The sequence below is a fragment of the Aphelocoma coerulescens genome, chromosome 7 (assembly GCF_041296385.1).
Source record: "Aphelocoma coerulescens isolate FSJ_1873_10779 chromosome 7, UR_Acoe_1.0, whole genome shotgun sequence".
Taxonomy (NCBI): domain Eukaryota; kingdom Metazoa; phylum Chordata; class Aves; order Passeriformes; family Corvidae; genus Aphelocoma; species Aphelocoma coerulescens.
The window spans coordinates 11,577,593-11,599,343 of NC_091021.1; the positions used below are offsets into that span (position 1 = coordinate 11,577,593).

Here is a 21,751-nt window from a genome sequence, read left to right on the forward strand (position 1 = left end):
ACCTAGATGTAAGTTGCAAGGAATAAAATGCATATTAAGGTAAATAAGTGATGAAAAAGTCAATGTCTAAATTAAATGGCTTGAAATCTTTATGAAGGTGGATTCCCTTAGAGAATTCTCACCATACTACCTTGGTACCTCCATGAGGCCCTGAAACTTGCATTTATGTTGACTTGTGAGCTCTGTGATTTGCAGCCTCAGTTTCTAGAAACTGCCCTCCTCTTCAGTTGCTGAGACTCTGCCATGACTTAAGAATGAAGATGGTTACTTGTTAAATTAGAGGTCAATTAACTCCACCAGCAGATGATGCCACTTGCAATAACTGTTCTCAGTGGGTACCACTCTTACTGTATGGAGACAGAGGAGGAAATGAGACCTCCATTGCCTCTGGATGTTCTCTTGGGTACATGACATACAGCCCTGTGTATAAAATGTCAAAACATCCCTCTCAGAGATTCACTGCCTGCTAAAACTGTGAAGATCTCACAGCACCGTGGATTGCTGTTGACAGAACAGCAGCGCCCAACATAACGCATGCCTTGTTAGCAAACTGGAAGCCTCTCAGTAGTCTGGGGTGAGGGAATAATAGGAGGAAGCCAATGCAACACAAGCCAAGCCTGTGGAGAATGGCAAGTGAACGAACCTTGGCGGAAAGTCCAAGCAAAGCCTCAGACTAGTTCTTTTTTCCCCCCTTTCAAACTCTCTCTTCTGCAAACATGGGCAGTTTTCAATGAGCGCTTCCCACCATGTAACTCAGCTGCAGGAATCAGCAGCATTTTCACCAGAAATGCCCACAACTGGTACAGCTGGTCTGTGCCAAGCACTAGGAACACCCAGCTGCTGGTTTACACACAAGCAAGACCTAGGGCAAACACGCTGACCATGACACTGGCTCTCCCCTATGCAAGCAGCTGTGTCCTTGCTTTTGGCACTCCTCCGGGCCACAGAACTCCCCAGCCAGCGGCAGGACACCACAGGCACACCAAGCCAGGCCAGGGGCAGGCACACAGGTGGGCTTTGAGGCAGGGGGAGGCCCCGTACCACTGTGGTTCTTGGCTGTGGCTTCTCTGTCCCTGCCTTCCAGTGCCCCCATAAACTACTTTCATGCTCCAGCAGAGCGCTATGACATCTCAGCAAGGCAAATGCTGGGCCATCCCAGGGAGCCAGTACTGCTTTGGCAAGGCTGCGAAACAAAAGAAACATCAGCCTCAGAAACGCTTCTTTATTCACTGCTGCTGAAGAAACAAAACCTTTATGTGCAGTAACTTTGTTTTAAACAATAACATTTGTGGATCCTGTTCTTAACCTTTTGCATCTGGTGTTCAAAATCTGCCCTGCTTTTTTTCCACGTGAAAGACTACAGACCTTATTTTTGTTTTGGCGCTGGTGTACAATGCTGCCAGAGAAGTGCACTCAAGCTGGCACAGACCAAAGCTGGTGAGCCACCCAAATTATTGTTGGGTGGTTCAGTCCCTCTCTATTTCAAGAAGCCTCTGGGTATAATGACAGGAAGCTTGCAGGCAATTTTAAGCCAAACCTCAGAGAAGCTGGCATTTAGTCCGTGTTAAACACTCCTTATTAAAAGCTGTCCAGTCCGGATTCTGGGTGGAACTTTGATATCTGCATGGAGTAAAGAATAAGGGGCACGTTTGCAAAATCAATTGTGCAGTTTTTATATTTACTGCACGTTTACCACATATGTCATTTATTACACAGTGGAAAACCGTTAAATGCACAGTAGTTGTGCCAAGTGGCATTATGCTTTTAACAGCTTTATTCGTTTAACAGCTCCAGTTCTCATTATATTTTGCCATGTGGTACATGAGATTTTTATGCATTTAACAGTTTAAGAGGGTTCCATGGTATTTTCCTTTTATGTATTTCATAGTGAGCCTGGGATTTGGTTTGGGGGGTAGAGGGACTGTAACCCCTGTACCCTGACAAGAGAAAGCAAAAGGCAAAGAAAATTAATGATTATATGAAGAAAGAAAAATTAATCAGATCTCCATGTGTCAGGGCACAAATACCTGTAACAAGGACAAGGCTTTCCCATGTGTTTTGATCGCCTTTGATGCTTTGTTTATACACCTTTCAATTGCTTATTTTACATCTATTTTAATGACTATAATGTTATTTTCCTGCACAGGGGAAGGTGTGTGTTTTTCAGAGTGCATGCACCTAGATACTTCTATCCCACTCTCTCACTGTCACATGCACATTTGTGCATTTTTGTGTGCATATTGATGCCCTCTCCTAGCACAACTGAATAATTTCATCCAGGATCAGAAGCAGCTCTTTTCACTGAGTAAACAATTCCTTCCAACAATCTCCAATCCACTTGCTGCCCTTCAAAGAACTCTGTCTGTCCTCCTTTCCACAAAATCCCTTCTGGTGAATTATATTTTTTTAAAGAGTTGGATGAAATTTTTAAATTAATGGATTCTCTTCAAGAATTTCACCCCAGCCTAGGTTTGCCCACATGTATTTTTTACACCTAAGGTAGAAATGAATCTAGGAGAACTTACTGCAGTGCTTTCTCATGGCTTTTTGTAAAAATGATTGGATCCAATGTGAATTATTCACATGGCAATACCATATGCAGCACATAGAACATGCTAAAAAGGAAACACCTGCCTAATACGCCGTTTCCCATTGCCTTCCCTCAGTTAGCCACTTAAGAAAGCAATTTCCTTACCTGCTGCATGAGCAGGATACCACCATTTTGGAAGTTCCCTGTCCTTCTAGCAGAAGTGTAAGTTATATATCACACGTGGGAAAAGACATACATGTTTGTACAAAAGGGGAGAAAAAGCTTGGCTGTGAGCTGACCCTTTCCTCAGCCTCTTTTAAAAGGGAAAAGGAAACCACTTAAGCAGGCAAAAGCCAAACATGACAGGTTCCCCAGAGATGAAAATTATTATTATTGTAGGAACAGATGTAATTTTATTGGTGGGAGGAAGAGATGGATCTAGTCCCAACCCCAGAGTTCGCTCTAAAAACAAAACCCCAGAAAGCCCCACAACAATGAAATCCTCTATACCACTCACCTGACTTTTATTGGCAGCCACTTTGGCAAACAGAGCTTGAGATACCTTGGCCCTTTTCATCTCCTGTTGGATCTCATCATAAATGGCAGCTGTGATGTTGACGTTGGCGCTGTCCGCCTTAATGGGGAGGTCTGTTGTTGGTGTCGAGGTTTTGGCCTACCAAGAGACCATGAAAATAATAATTAAAAAAGTGCTGCTTTCAGCCCAGCCATCTGTGCAGAAATTATCAAAGGATTTCAGTCAGCTGATGCCAAACTGCATTAGCTACAGAGGGACACTTCCTGTCCATTATTCTAATCAGGTTAATTGTGATTGGAAATAATTGCAGTGCATTCCTATAGGACATGCAAGGCCCTGTCAACTCTCCCCCTCTCGCTCTCCCAGCATATTTATTGAGCAGCTCAACAACAGGATAGGTAGCTGGGGCACTGGGCTGCAGGCAGGCACTGACATTGGCTTTGCCAGCCAGCTACTGCAGCACAGCCATCAGGCTCTACCTTCTCCCCCCCTCTCTAAAAGTGGCCTACACCTTGGAGGAAGAGCCAATTCTCCCAGAAAAAATGAGTAAATGGGTAGAGGTCTCTAAATAATAAATTACTCAATTTAATGTACTCTCTCAAGTCTCCCTCATCCTTTATTAAAACTATACGTATGTCACTTGAGTATGTATGGTTTCCCAGCCTTATCATCATTATGCTAGCCAGACAGTCACCTAATTTCACCTAGGAAATCAGTGGAAATGAAAAAAAAAAATCATTTCATAAAGCTGGGCTTTGGCATGCCTTTGATGTGCTGCCCTCACTCTCCTAAACTCATATTGAGATTTTGTGTATTCCACTGCACTCCTTTTAATTGAATGATTTCCCATCAGCTTCTGTGACAAATGAAGGACAATAACAGACGCTGCCAGTACTTTCCCTGGGCTGGACACCCCTACAAGGCTTCTATCAACATGGTTCAGAAGACTGCTACAGGATGTTAATTTTAAAGCCCCTTGGACCGGGGATCCCCAGAATGCACTGGCTGGTGAGGGAGTGAGGGCACTGTGATGCTCTCTGAGTGCTCCCCGCACCAGCTGCCCCTTGGAGACAGATCTCATTTACTTTCCCGAGCTCAAAGAGGAGAGATATCAGGGCTGATCACTGCACCCCTTACATCTTTTAAGGGAAATATGGGTTACTGATATAAAATCTTCGTTTTGTCTTGAGACGTAAAGCTCTTAGGAAATAACACAACCTAAATGGCAAAGCTCACACTTCCCAATAGACCCAAACCACCCATACACCCCAGTGACACTCATATTTGGTCCAATTATGAACTTTTTCTGATGGATCCCGTTTTTGTGTCAGGGTTGAAGTCTGCTAGAGTACATCTAATGTTAATTTTTAACTAGGCAGACATGCCCAAATGTTTATTTGTTAATGGGAATGTTAATTAGGCAAAACCAAACCTTCTGAACTTCTTTTACTGTTTTGTTTCCCTCCAAATCTTCCTCTTCCTAACATCTCTTTTGTACCAAGGCCACATTAATAATGGAGCCTAAATCCAATCAAGACAACACTCTCGACTAATCCTCTTCCCTACCACTTCCAGATAAAGCTTTAACAAGCCTGTATCTTCTCCCCTTCCGGGCTCAGCAGGCACTGCTCTAGGCTTGTTCCTTGCCTGTCATAGGCAGGACACATGCAGAAAGGGTGTAAGATTTTCCTGCTCCCTAAGGCCAGCCCCGTGTGCAGGCAGAGGCAGCTGGACAGCAGCTGGAGCAGAGCATGACCACCATGCCCTGGGAGGCCAGGGCTAAACCACTGCCATCCACAGGCCATGAGCTGGGTACAGTCCAACACAGGGACCAACAGGGACACCCCGCCCTGAAATTCAATGTTTACAGATAGATGAGAGTTAGGGCCATTGTGGGAAATGTAAGAAAACAACAAAGAGTTCATGGAAAGGAAAAGGACTGTCCAAGTCTGTCAGGACTGATTTAATGGAGATTTGTCAGGTATAAAAAAGTCTTCCCAGGCACTGGAGCCTTTGGCTAGCACAGCAGCCGAGGTCACGATGGCCTCAAAGGCTGTTATGGATGTCTGAGATCCTGAAAAGAACAAAATTAGCATGTAAAAGAAAGATTTACAGTATAACTCCATCCTGCATGGGTCTCCCACACTTCTAGGTCCACAGCCACACATCAGAAAAAAGCCTGCCCTGCACACCCTGAAAACTGCACCATTTTTTATTTAATCACTGAAATAGGAGGGGCAAGTACCAACTGAAAGTATCACAGTCACTAAAATAAAGTATTTCATGTTAAAGGCCTAGATTCAAAATTGGTCTTGATACTAAGAAGGAGTTCACCACTATTGAAACATCTTGTTGCAAACAGCGGGAGAAAAAAAAAAGTGTTTGCACCCAGAGTGCCAGAGCACTGCAACCCAGCCCCTTACTGCTGGGGTTCTGTGTGGCCACAACAATGCCCAACAGCTCAGAGCATTTTCCTCACAGCAACTGTACCCCATTTTCTGGATCAATCTGCCATTCTCACCTTGAGGCAGGTCCTGAGCCAGGGGTATCACAAAAGGGTGGCTTGGGGCTGGCTAAGAGTCAGGGAGAGTTGAGCTGGGTTACTCTGCATGCCCTTATACCTGCCTGCATGACAGCCCCAGCACAAGCATTTCCACAGGTATCTGCCATTCCTCTGCTACCCAGCACACTCAATCCCAAAAGCATTGCCGCAGGATATTGGTATCTATGGAAACCATGTTTCCAATTGCCCTTCCATCACCTTCTCTGGCACACTAACACAGTTCCTGCAAGGCTGGTACAGCTCCTACCACTGCTGCCCCAAAGCACCCCGCTCCAGGGTAGGTAAGAGAGCTGCCTGGGGAGCTGACGATGCCGGGAATCGCCGCGCTGCCTGTGAGGACGGCATTTGTCTCGTCAGAACTAATACCAGGCATATGGGGAAGCGCAGTAGCCGTGCTGCCTGCCCGGGAGCTGGGAAGAGCCTCATTTGCAGAGGTGTCCAAGTTGTCAAAACAGCACCTGTGCTGACTGATGCTGGCCCTCTGAGGGCTGGGGAAATGTTATCAAGCGGGCACAAGGCGAGCACTGGGTACACAAACCTTTGTGTGCTGCTTTTGCTCATCAAAAACCTCACAATATTCTACTGGATTCTTTAAGCTGAAATAAGGCAAGTATGGGCTGGTTTGTACTTCTAGAGTACAGTTTTCTAGCATAGCAACATTTAGCTCTTAGCAAGGCAGGCAAAATTTCCATTATTTTAAATTATGTTCTAGCTGTGGCTAGAGCACGAGAAAATGGCATATTTCAACACAGGAATGAAATGGGAAGAGATACAGTTTTTATTCTCAATTTCCTTTCAGTGCTTGATTCTAGTGCAAAACGTATTGCATTAAATATAAGCAGGAGTAAGCTAATTCTTTAATGAATCAATACCAATGCAGTAAGTGGGTACACTATTTAAATAGTGAAATAGTGTACCCACTATTAAAATCCCTATAGATTTTTATTTTCACTTGAAGGTAACTAAAAAGGGTAAGGAACATACAATGAGTTTCCCATGTAATGAAAATTCAGTGTCAAATTTGGGTTGGCAGGATAAGCTTGCTTTCAGTGAAAACAGTTCTTTACATCATTTATTGCAGTGAAATGCACCTACATGTCTGGGTTAAACTGAACAACCTCAACAGTTTCTACAAAATCAACGCACCTTCCCTAAGGATGGTCAGTTTGAATGTAAAACTTCACTCCCCCCAGCAGTGCTTGCTTGCTTACTTACTTTTAGCAGCTGTGACTGCAGAATTCAATGAGAAGTGCTCATTGCTATTATTCAAAGGGTTACACGGGCCCATTTACTAAAGATCCGAAAAGTGCTAGAACTGACCCATCATGTCTGCATTGTCAGAAAGTTCAGACTCAAGTCAGGCAAATCTCATGGCAGGAGTTCATCAGCAGCCCTATGCAAGCACCCTCACTTTCCAGAGTAAACATCTGAGACTGCATCAGTCTAGTACACAGGGGGATGACTACTACAGTGTAGTATGTGGATGCTCTTTCTTAGTGCAAAGGAACAACCTACCCAGGGAAGAGTGGGCGGCAACAGCACCTTAATAGACACATGCAGTTAAGTCAATGAGATAACAGCTGCTTGGGAGCTCTAAAGCAACATCTTCCTTCCCAGCACCCTGTCCATCCCCACTTTCTGTACCTCAAACATTTACTCGTAAAAACCTCTAACTCAAGGACTGATTTCCTATGCAAAATATGGAGCACAATGTTTTCTAACAACTTCTATCTAATACACTATAGACCTCTGTTCACTAGACACTTTTTACTGCAACATATATGAACCAGAAGCCCAGAAATTTCCTCTGTGTTCTGAAGAAGGTAATGGACACAGCTAAAAAGCTACATGCACTGTCTTTCTCTAATATATTCTAGAATAGTCATTCAATGGACATGTATCAACAGCCTGTATGTAATGTCCACATGTACTCTTTCAGGCACTAATGTTACATACTCTTGCATTTATGGCACTGATTAGAGCTACAACAATCATCACAGTGTCTTGCTGAAATCCACTAAATGTCTCTTAACAGCCACTCCAAAATCTTACAAAAGATTTTCCACAATTCATCTGGGCAAGGGGAGCAACAGACAGGAGAAGGGTGAAAAGAAACTCCTTCCCTGGAATAAACCACACAATAAACAGGTAACAAGGGAGTGCATCTTACCTGGGGTGTTCTGGAGGAGCTTGGGCTGCTGGCAGCTGAAGACACCATGCTCACATTTGGGTTCATACTTCTCTCTCTCTCATCCTGATAGATACGATCCCGCTCCGAGTCAGGCAAGTTGAGGAAATTCTGCATTGCCCTTAAGTTTACCAGGAGGGACTGGGAAGCTGTCCTAGGGTCTTCTTCTTTACGCAGGATCTCTGACAACAAACCCTGGTTTAAAAAAAAAAAAAGAAAAGAAAAAAAGCCAGTCATGTGTTGATGGGTTTCTCTGGTTTTTAAAAATTTGTTTAGTGTAACCAGCTGGGTTGCAATACTGACAATCTACATCAGAATCTCATGGGCTCTCCCTGAGGGGATATTTTGTAGGAAAGTGTTTGTCTTCTGGGGGCTGGGGTTTATTTTGGGACTGTCCTATTCTGGCACAGTAATAAGCTTCTTAGTATGGAGATGCTGGATAGGAAGGTAGGTGCACTGGTTAGAAGAAATTGCAGCTATCACCAGGTGCTTGCTGCAAATATTTTAGGAGCTGTTAGATCTCTCTCTCTCTTTCTCTTTTTACTTGAAGCTGGGAACACTTGGCAATCCTGTTCATCTTTGACAAATCTGCCAAGGTTGGTAAATTTAGTTTCGACATTTAAACAGTGCAGGAGGTTTATAAAGAAAAATGTTTGGCTGGGTTTTGATGTTACAGTCCGCTCATTTCAGTTTGGACAGTCATTTCTGAAAGGAGAAAAATGAAGCAATAATAAAACCTGAGAATCTAGCTTTAGGGATTTAACCCATTCTTTCATGCCTCATTTGAAAATACCACAGGCTTCACATTGCAACTGTGAATGAACACCATATTAATGTAGCTTTTGCAAAAGCCACTACACAGCATTTCCAAAAAATAAAGAGTGAAAAAAACCCAAAAACTTGAAAGATGAAAATGTCATTAGAAGAGGCTTAAATCTAATGATGGGATTAAATTTATGCATAAGTGCATGCACTCGCACTCAGTAGTTCCATGGATTATCTAAAAGTTAAAGCATAGCACACAAGTCTGGATCAGGGCCTACAGAAACTGTCAAGGACACAGTGTGTGCCACCAGCTTCCCCCAGGCACTCCCTCGTATCCGACACTTCACAAACTGGGACTTCATTCCAAGTAGCAGGAACAGCAAATTCCTGAACTATACCTGTTTTAATGTACTGGTATGCAAGGAAGCAGAGAGGGAGCATTTCTGCTCATTGAGACTGTTTATATCTTAACATAACATATCATTATGATATCAAAATGATATCTTACGTTAAACATGCGAGGCTATGTGCTCATTATTTCAAAAGGCTATTCTGCCAGTATGCTTCCCTGAGCCATCTGACACTGCTCCTGCTTCCCTCCTGTCACAACCTGGAGGCTGTCTGCACTGCTGCTCCCAGGAATGCCGGCCACAAAAGCCGTGTGAAATGCCAGTCCAAGCTGGGAGGGCTCACCTTGGCCTGGTCTGGGAGAGGAACAGTTCAGCAGGATCATGCACAGGGACCCCACAGGCCCCGACATGGCCCCGCTGTGGCTGTTGACACCAGTGTTTTGCAGTTACTTCACAGCCAGAACCCAGGCAAGCTGCTTCCCAAGGACAGGCAAAGGCTTACTCCTTTCTTGTCAGAAAAATGTTACTAGAAAGCAACCACATACTCCAAGCCCCATAATATTTAGTTCTCATTTATTTTCTTTCATATCAGAGTCTCCTTCAAAAAGCCTTCCTAAAAGCCCTCCCACTACAGTTGGCAAATTAACCAAATGCCAACATATTTAGAATATACTGATCTTATTTACCAGTCTTCCTGACAAAACCAACTGACCAGCAAAGGATGTATCTGTACCTGCATTTATCTGCTATTAAACACCTACACTAAAATACACACGTGAAACCTCTGCTTCAGCAGAGCTTATACCACAAGTGCTGAAAGCAAGCTCCACACATAACCTGAAGGTAGGCTCCATCTTTTCAGCTCCTCATCTACATAATCAAGCTAAGACACTCCCAATTACATTTTTCCGCAATTATCAGTGTGGGCACCAGAAGGACTGGAGCTGGGAATGGAACCATGGTGAGCTCCACTCAGAAGTGGGATGGGAGAGAGAAGTTGGCTGATGAAAAACATCTGCACTGGGAAAAAGTTTGAAGAAGTTGCAGTGCTGGGCTGTCCTCTGGCATTTTGTGTGACCTCGACACAACTGCATGCTTATACTTGGCTTCTTCCTCAGAGTTTACCACCCCTCAGAGAAGCTAAGGACATTTTGAAAAGCTTTCCAAAGTTTGACTGGCTCATAGGCTGGGGAAGATTAACCAAAAAAGGACATACAGGAGCTTGATGCCACAACCCGCATGATTCCAAGATTGATGCAAGTCCTTATTAAAATTTTCCCCTGAAGTCAGTGAAAAATTCTTCAAATGCAGTAAATAAATGAAATATTGGTTCCACCAATTCTCTAAATTCCTAATTCCCTGTGTCTTTGAAAGGATATATATAAAACTCCTTGTTAAAAGAAAAGCTCAACTTCAAAAATTAGCGAGTTTAGTATAAAAGAAAGGGATCTGAAAGCTACTAGAGCTGACCCTAAGACAGTTTTTTCTACCTCCCATTTTAGCCTCAGTAAATTTATGGTCCAATTTCAAAAATGGAGAGCAGAAACATATGTGAAAGCATGCCAGCAATTACTTTTCTGTGCAGTCATTGACTCTGTATGCAAATCAGAGGCTCACAGGTACAAGTGGCTTGGTCATGGCACTAAGAGGTATCTCAGGCACTAAGAGGTATCTCCCTGTCTGAGATACCAACCCTTGTGTTCGAAGGCTCTGATTTATCACCAGAAACATCTTCTCATGGGGTAGATTTGGTGCCTGCCCTCTTGCTTCTATTAAGGTCTCATCCTGACCTGCTACAGGGATGCAGCAGTATTTTGCAGCACTGCTGTTCCATCAGCAGGCTGGGAGCCTCACCTTCTAAGGCAGGCACCTGCTCCAGGGGGTAACTTGCTGCTTCCCCCAGCACCGTGACACAGCAGCCCCTGGCAGGGGCAAGCCCTGCTCCCCGTGCCCCACTCCAGGCAGGTAGGAAACCTGGCTGCCAAGAGGACTTTTCTGCAGCTCCTCTAAGTGCCTTGGCAGCTTAGGAACCATGTAAACAGCAGGAGAGCTAATAAGAAAACTGACTCATGAGGGAAAAATCTCGTGTCCTCCTGCAACTGAAGATAAACAACAACGCCAGTAAACAGCAGCAGCAGATAGCTGAGTGATAGGGGAGGACAATAAAATAAAGTGTCTTGAGAGCAATAACGTTTACAATAATATAATTCTGAGCTACTGAAGTATACACAAACTAACCAGTGAGCAACATTATAAAAAATAAAGTGATATTAAATAATCTGTTCAGCCTTTTTGTCACCTGCAACAAATTAGGCTTTCAATATGCAAAACATCTTCCTTCCAGAAAAACAAATGATCATGATTTCATTTAATTGTAATTTAATGAGGCATAATGTATTTTTTAAAGTGATATACACCAGGTGTGTGGTGAGGAAACTGGCCCAGCCAGACAAACCCTACTGTTTCTATTTTTGAGAAAACCCTAAAGCCAGCCAGAGACTGTTTTCATTTCTGCAAATTATGTTTCTGCTGGAGGGGGTGAGGAAGGGAAACCCACAGCATTCATGCATTTCTTATAAAATTCCATTGGCTAAATTAGCTCATTCTGACTTACTTACATCTCACATATTAGAAAATAAAAAAATAAAAAATTGGCAATTTACAGAGTAACCAACTCTGCAAACCTAAAAGATCATCTTCAGGGACTAGAAAGTCTCAGTATGACTTTAAATAGCCAAACAGATCTTCTACATAGAACACAGCTCCCAGGATACATTTTAGGACATGCAGCTTGATAATATCTTTGCTTTTCCACTCCTCTGCATCATTTTAAAGCCGGCTGCTGAAGAGGCAACTGATGAAGTTTAATGTTCACACAGGCTGTGCTAGAAAACAAGGTGTGTGATCACCCTGAGACAAGGGCTCTGCACAGCCTGGTTTACCCTTGGAACTTGCACTATTTTTAAAATTACACGCTGGATCCATAACTGGCTTTAAGAAAATAATACCTGTGGTGGAGAAAAAAAGCACATGTCCAATCAAAACAAAAAAGTCACTGAATCTATTTAAGGTAGGAGTAATTTTGACCGTGTTTTTTCAAACTAGCTGAAACGTAGTCCCTTCAGGCCAGCAAAGTCACTGTCACAGGGGTTTGCTTTGCATTTATTCTATGAAACCTCATTTGTGAATTTCTTTTACTTTTATTAACTACAGGATTTCCAGAACAAACAACCCAAACCTCACTGGCAACTAATCTTTTTTTAAGCAGCTTCTGAGAGATGATGCAGTACAATGTAGAGTGACTGTTATTCCAACTGACTCCAGCATCCAGTGGACCAACTGACCACCCTTCAAGGCAAACAAAGGCTTGATCAAAGCCCACAGAAGGTGAGCAAGGCCTCTCTGCCCTCTTCCCAAAGGGCTGCTGCTCAGGCCTAGAAAGGGTGTCAATGACATCTCAGTGGGGCAGCAGACTGCACTACCAGTGACCAAAGGCAGGATGATTTTGCAAGAGGAACTTGTGAAAAGCAATCTGGATGGGGGCGAGGCGGTGCTGCTGGAGTGCAGCCCAGACACTCGTGTGCTGGGGACAGAGGAGGACGAGGGCCGTCAGGCAGCAGGAGACTCCCAAGCACTGGACAGGGCCTCACACACATCAGGTTCAATGACTTGGATAGAAGTCATGCTCTTCCTCTTACAGACCTAAGCCATTTGACTACAAAACCAGGCACCAATGTTAAAGGGGCTCAGAATAGGCTTTGGACAATCAAAGCACTGGCCAAGGCAAAAATTTAAATAAACCCAACTAATGTGCTAAACCTCAGTTTATATGTTCTGTATAAGGAAATTATATATATGAAGGACTGAAAAAGCATAAACACTTTTTCAGACTTTCAGTATATTTGCGCCTCTCCATACTTCAGCTATGGCCAAAAGCAACAGAGAAAATGCTGAAATACTAGAAAAATATTGCTTCTGCAGTGCTTAAAGTTCCAAGTACTTTTAAGCCCTGCACTTGTACTGACAAGTCTCAACAGAAAAGATATTCTGTTTTCCATCAGGGAAAGGATGAGAAAATGTAGACATTTATTCAGTTTCATTATCTTGATCTTAATGGTCAGTGATGTCCCCTCTCAGCACACAAGGCCTATTTCCAGCATGGAAGGCAGCACCCTGGGACCCCCTGGTTAGCTACGCGTTTCTACTGAACTACACCCTAATTGTACCTTGAGAATACAACAACAAACTTGATTTTGCCAGGCTAAAAATGACCATTTATATTTACAGTTGTCTGCTACTTGCAAGTGCAAGCTGGAGGCAGCAGGTCAGTCCAGGAGCTCTGCAGCAGAAGCACTGACTTCTCACAACCCTTCAAGGAATAAAGCAATTCCACCTGCTGAGTTCTTCTCACATCAAGGCAGGATATTACCGTGACATCTCTCTGCCTCTCTGCATTTACTCCAAGTCTCACCTTCAGCATTGTCTACCGGGCTGAACAAGATACATTCAATAATTCTGAAATACTACTCTTTGCCTCTAAGTATACAGCACTCAACAAGAACCTCTATATGAAGTACTTGTAGGCTTCTTGGGACTCAAGCTCATTTTCAAATGCTCACTGCTTTGTTTTCAATCCCTTGCATCTCTTCCTAATTCCAGCTAGGATATGAAGCAGAAGTGCTGGAAGTCTATCAGAAATGCTTATCCTGGCAATGTGTCCAGTCCAATTTTGCTGAGCAAAATTGCTTTAGATAATCAGTGGAAAATTTTGAGTGGTTAGCCAAACCAAGCACCTTCATCTCCATTCTGTCACAGTTTCCATCAGGCAAAAGTGTCTTTGTACTCTGTTGTGCGGCCAGCTCTTCTCTGTCAATGGTCAAAATGTGTGGTGCTACATTTGTATCAGTTTTACAAACTTCAGAACCTGAAGGACTCTGACTGAGTCTGACTCCCTGTGAATGGGAGACCAACAGTCTCCCAGCATCCTTCAGTGTACACATCACATCAGTCCTTCATTTAGAAGAAATCTTCTGATCTCCAGATTCAGCCAGAGTATGAGCCTTGTTCTTAAACTCATTTAGCTAATGCTAAAATACATACATCTCAGGAGAGAGCTGCTTAGGCAAAAAGCATTTAGAGGCTGATTTGAATAAAACTTATACAGGGTGCAACAATGAAAATTTGATTTTTATTATTAAAAATGAAGTGCTTAAATCCTCAAAGAAAACGGCTTTATTGCATTAGTTTAATAAAGCCTCTTTTTTATTATGGTATCTGTTTTTATGAGGGAAGACAGGATGTGCATGCGGATCTGAATGTGGATGCATGCAGAAAACGAGGTAGAGAAAGACCGACCACCTGCAGCCACAAAGTGCCACCATTTATATGACATGCATGTCAGACCTTTATCCTGAAATATGCTGGAAAATTAGCAAAGTCACACAGCTTGTGCACACTGTAGATCCATGCCTTTGCTTCCAAGGCTCAGGACTCCTGTATTTCAGCTGAGCAGGCAGCAGCCACCTCCTACAAGCACACATTCTGAAAGACTGACTCACATGCTACTTAAGATCTTTTCATTCAGCTTATTGAATACAATTAAGTTAATTGAAACTGAAATTTTGGGCAGTGCAAAACCCACTGTTGGAACAAATATCCCATGTACTAAAAATCTGCAATTTATTAAATTAAGCACTTCCCTTACAGACTGCCTTCTTTCCTGTGAGTACAACAGAACGCTGCTTGTGCCACATTACACCCAAGAATAAAACAAGTAGGCAGCATGAAAGCGTTTCATGCTATGAGAGTTTTCTGTGAGGGTAAAAACCAACAAAAAATCCCTCTGAAAACCCAAACCAGAAGCCTTGCTAATTGAAAGTCTGTGCACAATGGGGCAGACACCATAGCGATGAATGCAGCATGACTGTCTCACTAGATACCAGGCAGAGAATTAAAGCTGCTTGTGTTCCTCTCATGTGAGTTAAAGGGAAAATTATTTGCAAAAGGAATTCTGTCCAGGATTTGGCTCACAAGCAAATAGAGGTGGAAGACTCAGTTATTTCAACAAACCATATTTCGGATTTTAATGCCTTGTAGAGGACTCTTTTCTGAACCCACTTTCATTTGGGGGAATTTTGCCAACGAAAGAATTAAAATGAGGGGTCACAACCCATAGCCTTACTACCCTAACAACCACCCTCCTGCTGTCAGAGCCCCCAAACCCTCTACAGGTGACCAGTGACACCTTTGTATGCCACAGAAATGTTACTTCCCTCTTCCTCATTGCAGAACCCTGGACTTGCCTGCAGTTGCACCAGAAGCTGGGGTACCACCCAATCCTGTGTTCCCCTATGCCTCAACCACTCCTGCAGCCAAGGATTCCTGTGCACTCCTGTGACCAAATCCCTTCAACAAGGAGGATCTCTGCAGCTTATTTCATCATAAACTTCGCTACATCTGAAGCTGGTGGAGTTCCCTCCTCCTCAGGCTGTTACTCCTTTAATCCAAAGAGACGTGGCTGGCACCAGTAAACCAGGCAGGAGCTGAGCTGGGTGTGTGCTGCTTTCCCATCTGCAGGCTGGGAAGCCAATGCTCCCACATGGAGCTACTCAGGGCAGGAAGGAGGGAGCAGTGCTCTTTGGGAATAAAGTTACAAGCAGCCTGAACACACTGGTGTTTTTATCCAGCTCTCTTTGTATCTGGCCCCACAATGACTTGATTTTAAAAGCCTCACATTCAATGATATTTCCAGTTTCGGAGGCTGTTCAGTAAAACAAGCACTGGCCACTTGCCCAAGCATTTTACTAGTTTTGGCTATTATTTCACAACATTGGCAAAAAAAAAAGATGCTCAAAAAAAGAGAAAGATACAAACTGAAACACTCCTTCAGTCTAAAGGCTTTGCAGTCCACTGGGCACTCCCAAGGAGAGCAGCAGTTCACTGATCAAGTGATTTAAACTGTCTGGACTCTTTAAAAAGAGCCCAATAAACTGTCCTGACTACAACTCCATGAGCCTGCAGCAAAGAGGGATGCTGAGCAAATGAAGAGAAGAATAATATGCTCATTTTCTTTATGCAGAACAAGGTTCAAATTACCTATTTTCCAGCTTGAATTTTGAGGAGTGGGATCACTTGAGTTCCTCCAGATTTGCCAAAAAGCTTTCCGGTGAAGGACAAGGTAAATCCTAGAGAGCATTTTCATGCATTCCCTTTAAAACAGTCCTCTCAGTCCTGCTTTTTCCTGTAACCAACACCACCTAACAATTTATCAAAACATTACAACCTTCACTAAGCAAGTGCTGGTTATTACAACCTTTTGGTTGCAATTTGAATGCTGTATTACAAGACAATATACTACTGCAGGATGGTACAAGGACTCTGCCCTGGGCATGGACCAAACTCCATGTGTGTATTCTCCTCCAGGAAGAAGTCCATAGCCTTGACCATCCGACCCCTTGTCCTGCCTCTCACTTCAGAGCATCTCTGTTGGCCAACATGGAGAGTGCTCATGCTTTTAGAGGCCATTTGTCACCTAGAAGTTATCCTGATGTAAAGATGATCCATGCTTCAGCCAGGCAGGAATTTTTTGAGAGCTCCAGTACTGGAGCAGTACTGCACTGTCCTGACAACCTTTTGACTTCACTGCACTGTTTGAGACCAACAAGAAACATCAGCTCCCTCTGTGCACTGAAGCCTCCTCACCCTCTACAGTCTGTATATTGCAGGCACTTCACTCACAAGCTTTGACTGCTTTTAAAAATGTACAAAGGGCAATTCCAAATGCTCTGACTCTGACAGTTGTACTTCTCCTACAGATTTGCAGTATTAATCAGAATTTTCCTTGTTTTTTCCTCAAGATTGAATAGCTCTATGCAATCAAAAAGTGCCAAAGTCTTACAGAAATTAAGCCTTTCACTAATGACTGTTTAATAACAACTTCAGCTCACAGCCTGGCTTCATGTCTACGTGCATCACAAAGATGCCTTCCATTTTAAAGGTATCAGATATGACTATCTAACTCTATTTGATAGGCCTCATAAAGCTGTCTGCCTTCAATTCAAACCCACTCACATTCCCGCATGCAGTTTTTTAGGTCCCGATAAGGACGCCTAGCTTTCCATTAGTGAGCTGTTAGTTCAGAGCAGAAGCAACAAACTATTTCAGTAAACAACACATTCTTCTGACTTAGGGGTCACAGGCAAGAGGGAGCCAAGGCCAAGGATCCTGGCTGTAAAAAACTTGGGCACAAGCAACACAATTACATAAGCAAGAAACTGAACCTCCTGCCTCAATAATATTGCTAACTGCCTTAGCCATGGCAAGTTCTCTCCAGGCCACAAGAGCAGGGAAAGCTACGCAGAGCCCAAGAGGGTGTCACTACAACAGACACCATTCTTACCATTGCTGAGGAGACTGTGGGCAGCATCATCTTAGACAAACATGGTAGGGTGCACCACCATTTTAAATATTTTGAAAGTTGTGGAGGAATTTCATACTTACTGAAAAGTGTCATTAAAACCACCTGCAATAATTATATTGTCTCTGTGGGTGTGCTTCTACCCATCCCATGTGCTGAACAAATAGGCATTTAGGTTCCACAATAGCGTGAATTAAAATTATGACAGAGAATCTCTAAATATAAGAAGAAGCAGAGGTTAGCTGAAGACAATTACTAAAAATCAGGCATATACACTTTGAGGGTTCTTCATTCCCATTTTCAAATGAAAAAGAAAATGTTCACTTTGGAACTTTCTGTTTGAAAGAAACCCTCTTCATGGCTAACTCAGCCTGGGCCAGCTCCTCACCAAACACCCTGTGCAGCTCTCCTGTGCATACAGCAGGTACTGATGGCCTGATGCTCAGTCTCCATGTCAGTGGGAGCACAGTGCTCCAGGAAATGTACAGAACTTGTCACAGAGCCCAAAGCGCTTTGTTTTCATGTGTGCAGACAACATGGCCAGAGGTATAAGCAAATATTGTCTTCAGTTACGTACTTCCACCTTCAAGAGGAAGATCTGGATGTTTCACAAACCATACAATTTCATCTCTCCTTCTGACCCGCCTCACGTTCTCCCTGCCACATACATGTGCATACATACAACTGTCAGCCACTTGTTCCAATGGATTTAGCCTAGTTTGGATCAAAGCTTCCTCTACTTCATTTAACAGATTTGCTCAGATGGAAGGCCTCAGGAGAGAAATAATGTTAGTAAGAAGGGGCTTTTCAGCATTGAGTATGTAGGTCATTGGACTTTAAAATAAATTAGAGAATAATTTATCTATTAAACAAGCCTCACAGTACATATTTCATGAAGCTATACTTAATTATAGGCTAATGTACACCACAGAGCTACCACGAAGAAAGATTAAGCAGTGGCCCATAATGCAGTGATTAATACCATTATTAGCTGGCTGGCACACAGCATCTATTATTTGGTACCATCATGAGAAACAACAGACTTCCAGTTTCCAATGCTGGCACTTCTGTGAAATGCAACAAATCCAAACCTTTCCAGAGAGAAACACACACCTCTCTGTACCTCGGAGGCCGCAGGGGAGATGCAAGCAGGTGAGAGTAGACTTGAATTTTCCACTCCAAGTGCCTTTTACAGAGTTTGCTTCTCCACCATGGATGTGTGGAAATATCCCACACCTTCTACTGTGCAGTGCAACACTGACTGTCTGAGCCCCTCTTCTTAATATCCTGAGTAGTCCCTGATGTGAGGGGAACTTGATTTGAGTTGGAATTAACAGCTGAGGACAAGGAAACATAAGCGTGTATCTACACTCTTCTGCTGCAGTGATGGTTCCGGGGGACATGATGCACTGTATGTAAGAGCACTGGTCCTCTACATTAGGGCCCTGTTGACTAACAAAACTGTTGTGAGATGAGCAAATCTTTTATGGATGCTGTAAGACTTGCCTGTTCTGGAGTCAGTATCATGAACTGTAGAGCACATCGTATTACTTACGATGGAGGGCTAAGAAGCAGGTAATTCCTTTCTTGTTGGGGAATGAGCCTTTGATTTAATAGCAGACTTGGGCATTACCAACCCAAGTCTCCCAGTCTGGCTAAAGGAGAGCTTCATGTTTGGTGACAGTGACAAAACCCTCACTGGCAACGTTATTGCCGACCTCTTGCTCCAGTTCAGAATATGTCATTCTGTCAATACCATCTACCTTGATTATAGCAGGCTTTATATACAACAGGTTATGACCCCAGAGGGATGAAAAGCTTTTCCAAATTAAAAGCAGCATTTAAAAGAGGAAATACTCATACATTCCTATGTAGTTTTCATTTGATATCCTCAAGGCTAACCCCAGAACTCATGTTTTTTTTCTGAGTGCAGCCATCTTACAAATTTAATGGAAGAAGGGAAGTAATAAAATGTGCTCCATACTTTAATTAGTTCCCTCATAACATGGCATTTCCAAAATGGCAGTGCCAAAGAAAATCATTAATCTAGGAGAACAGACAAAGGCACTGTATGGGACAAGGGACAGGCCTCCAAGAGATACACACTCCCCCTTTTCTTCTCTTGCTGGTAAATCTTACCTCAAAGAACAACTCCAGTTATGCAAAAGGAATTTGTACCAATATTAAATATTAAGCCACTTTCCATTTCTTAAGCCTTGATACAGAGTATCACAATTGAGAGATCACATGTTGTATCCTCCTCCAAAGACAGCAGGATAAATGTAAATGGCCTGTCTTTCCAAGCACACATTCACCCTGGGTGCCCCAGGTGCCAGGCTTAAGCTGATACTATCATGCAATCATTTCAACATCTGCTTTTCACTAGGTGAGTGAGAAAACCTGTGTCAGATGTATGAAAGCAAACACAATCTGCTACAAAAGGCAGACACTTTTCCCAGCACACTTGCCTTACGCATTCCTTGTGGGAGCAGCACTAGCTGTGGCATCAGTTGTACCACAGGAAGGAATTGAGGAAGTGTCAAGAAGGAAGCCCAAAAACACCTCTAACTCTCAGTCTCTTATTACCTCTTCCTGGCAATCAGGCAGGAGCAAATGTGAAAGTTTATAACCACAGAAAGGAGCTCAGGGAAGAGCTCCCATGAGTGGAATGACTGCTAGAGAACAAAGCTCAGGTAACGGTGCAGGAGTGGCCAAATGCAAATAAACAGTTTGTTCCAGGAAGAAACAGCCTTGTTCAAAACTGACAAAGAGACTGGGGAAAAGACTGAGAGTGGTTTGACCTGTTTCTATGGCACACCCCCTGCCTTGATCTGCAACAACCATCAGCCCCACAAGAGCCACAGTTTTGCCCCTTCTTGGTTATAGAATAGAAATTGATACCTGTGTGCGGTTGAATGCTACTCTTGCAAAGACAGCTTGAGACACACTGGCTCTCTTCAGCTCATCTCTGACTTGCTGGTAAATATCTGGAGAGACTTCCACCGATGAATTTGATGGCTCTGGTTTGACAGCTCTAGGGATGGGTGGATGATTCAAGAACTGCTGGTTGATAGCCTGTGGGTGCTGGTGAGCCAACAGTCGGCTGACAGCAATCTGCTGGTTTATCAGATGGGCCATCGCTATCTGCTGCCTCACCAGTTGTGGACTCAGCTGAGGAGACAGGAGCCCAGGGTTTATCATTGTTTGCATCGTTGGCACTTGGTTTCGGATTGGAGTACTGTGGTGAATTTGGCCATGAGGAGACTGTTCATTAGTTTTTCCCAAAGTTGCCAGCTGGTTGATATTTGGTAAGTGCATGGGACGTTGACCAAGAACACAGTAGTCTGAAAGGTTTTCTCTTTCCACTCTTTCCACTGTTAAAAGAGAAAAATTAGCTTGCTGTCATTTCAGTTTGTACTCAGGGCAAGGATTATATTGCAGGTGACTGTACACAACAGCACCTACTTTACTTTGTAAGTCTACACTTGCATAGAAATATCACAGAAACATAAGCAAAAGAAACACAAAGTAAAAGCAACAAGAATAATTAACATTCTTTTGGACTACTCAGGCTTCATCCACAATTCATGAAGAGTCCGTATAAACCAGTAGCAGGTATCCTCTCCAGCCTCCTTCAGTAAAGAAACAAGCTTGGACACTTCCATTTGTATTGTTACTAACATTTGAATCTGTTCAGTAACCTTTACAAGTGGTCAGTGTTTCAGAATCGCTGGTATCTATGTAAAGGAAACAAACTCGAATTGGCATCCATTCACACAAACCAAATAGAAACAAGGCCATTCCCTGTGCAGCTCATGGCACAGCTTCTCATTCCAAACTCAGCAACTATTATCTTTTTCACATAAACTCCACCTTGCACTGTGTGTGGATAGAGCTATCTGGTACCATCAGCTCACCCAGGTGCACCACAGCAGACTCATGCTGGTTGTGTGAAAGCATATTACAAAACAATGAAATTCCCACATGAGAAAAGTTTAAAGCAATGGCTCCTGTAGCCAAAGCCCCATCGCCATGAGTCTGTCCAGAAACTTTAAAGCACTTCTGCATGAATGCCCACTTGAAAGAAAGTGGCTTCACTCTCTTCAAAAAAAACCTTGTTTAGCACAACAGTGATCTCCAAGTGACATCATGTTACAAAAAACTAAACAGCACACGCAAAATGCATACACTGTAGTTTTATAGTTTTATATACCGATGTGCATTGTCCCCCTGTTAAATATCTTATGTCAGCAATATCACAGTATCTTTTCATGTAACTGCAGAACTAAATGCACATATTAAAAAAGAAAATTTCCTCTGAAAGTACTATTTGAAATAGGAAATGAAGTTTGGAAAGTGCATAAATATAACTCCTACCTAGATAATTTTAAGCAATCAGGAGTC

The 21,751-nt window shown here is 43.1% G+C and overlaps 1 protein-coding gene across 11 annotated transcripts in view; it reads right to left on the bottom strand.

Annotated features, from left to right (window-relative positions):
• SATB2 (SATB homeobox 2) overlaps positions 1-21,751 on the bottom strand; it is a 130,213-nt gene that overhangs the window by 33,711 nt on the left and 74,751 nt on the right. For all 11 annotated transcript variants that reach the window (XM_069022098.1, XM_069022097.1, XM_069022099.1 and 8 more), the window contains 3 exons: positions 20,249-20,721; positions 7,799-8,011; positions 3,048-3,203 (listed from right to left, as the gene is read on the bottom strand). In XM_069022098.1, the coding sequence (XP_068878199.1) occupies positions 3,048-3,203; positions 7,799-8,011; positions 20,249-20,721 (842 nt within the window). The remainder of the gene's footprint in view (positions 1-3,047; positions 3,204-7,798; positions 8,012-20,248; positions 20,722-21,751) is intronic.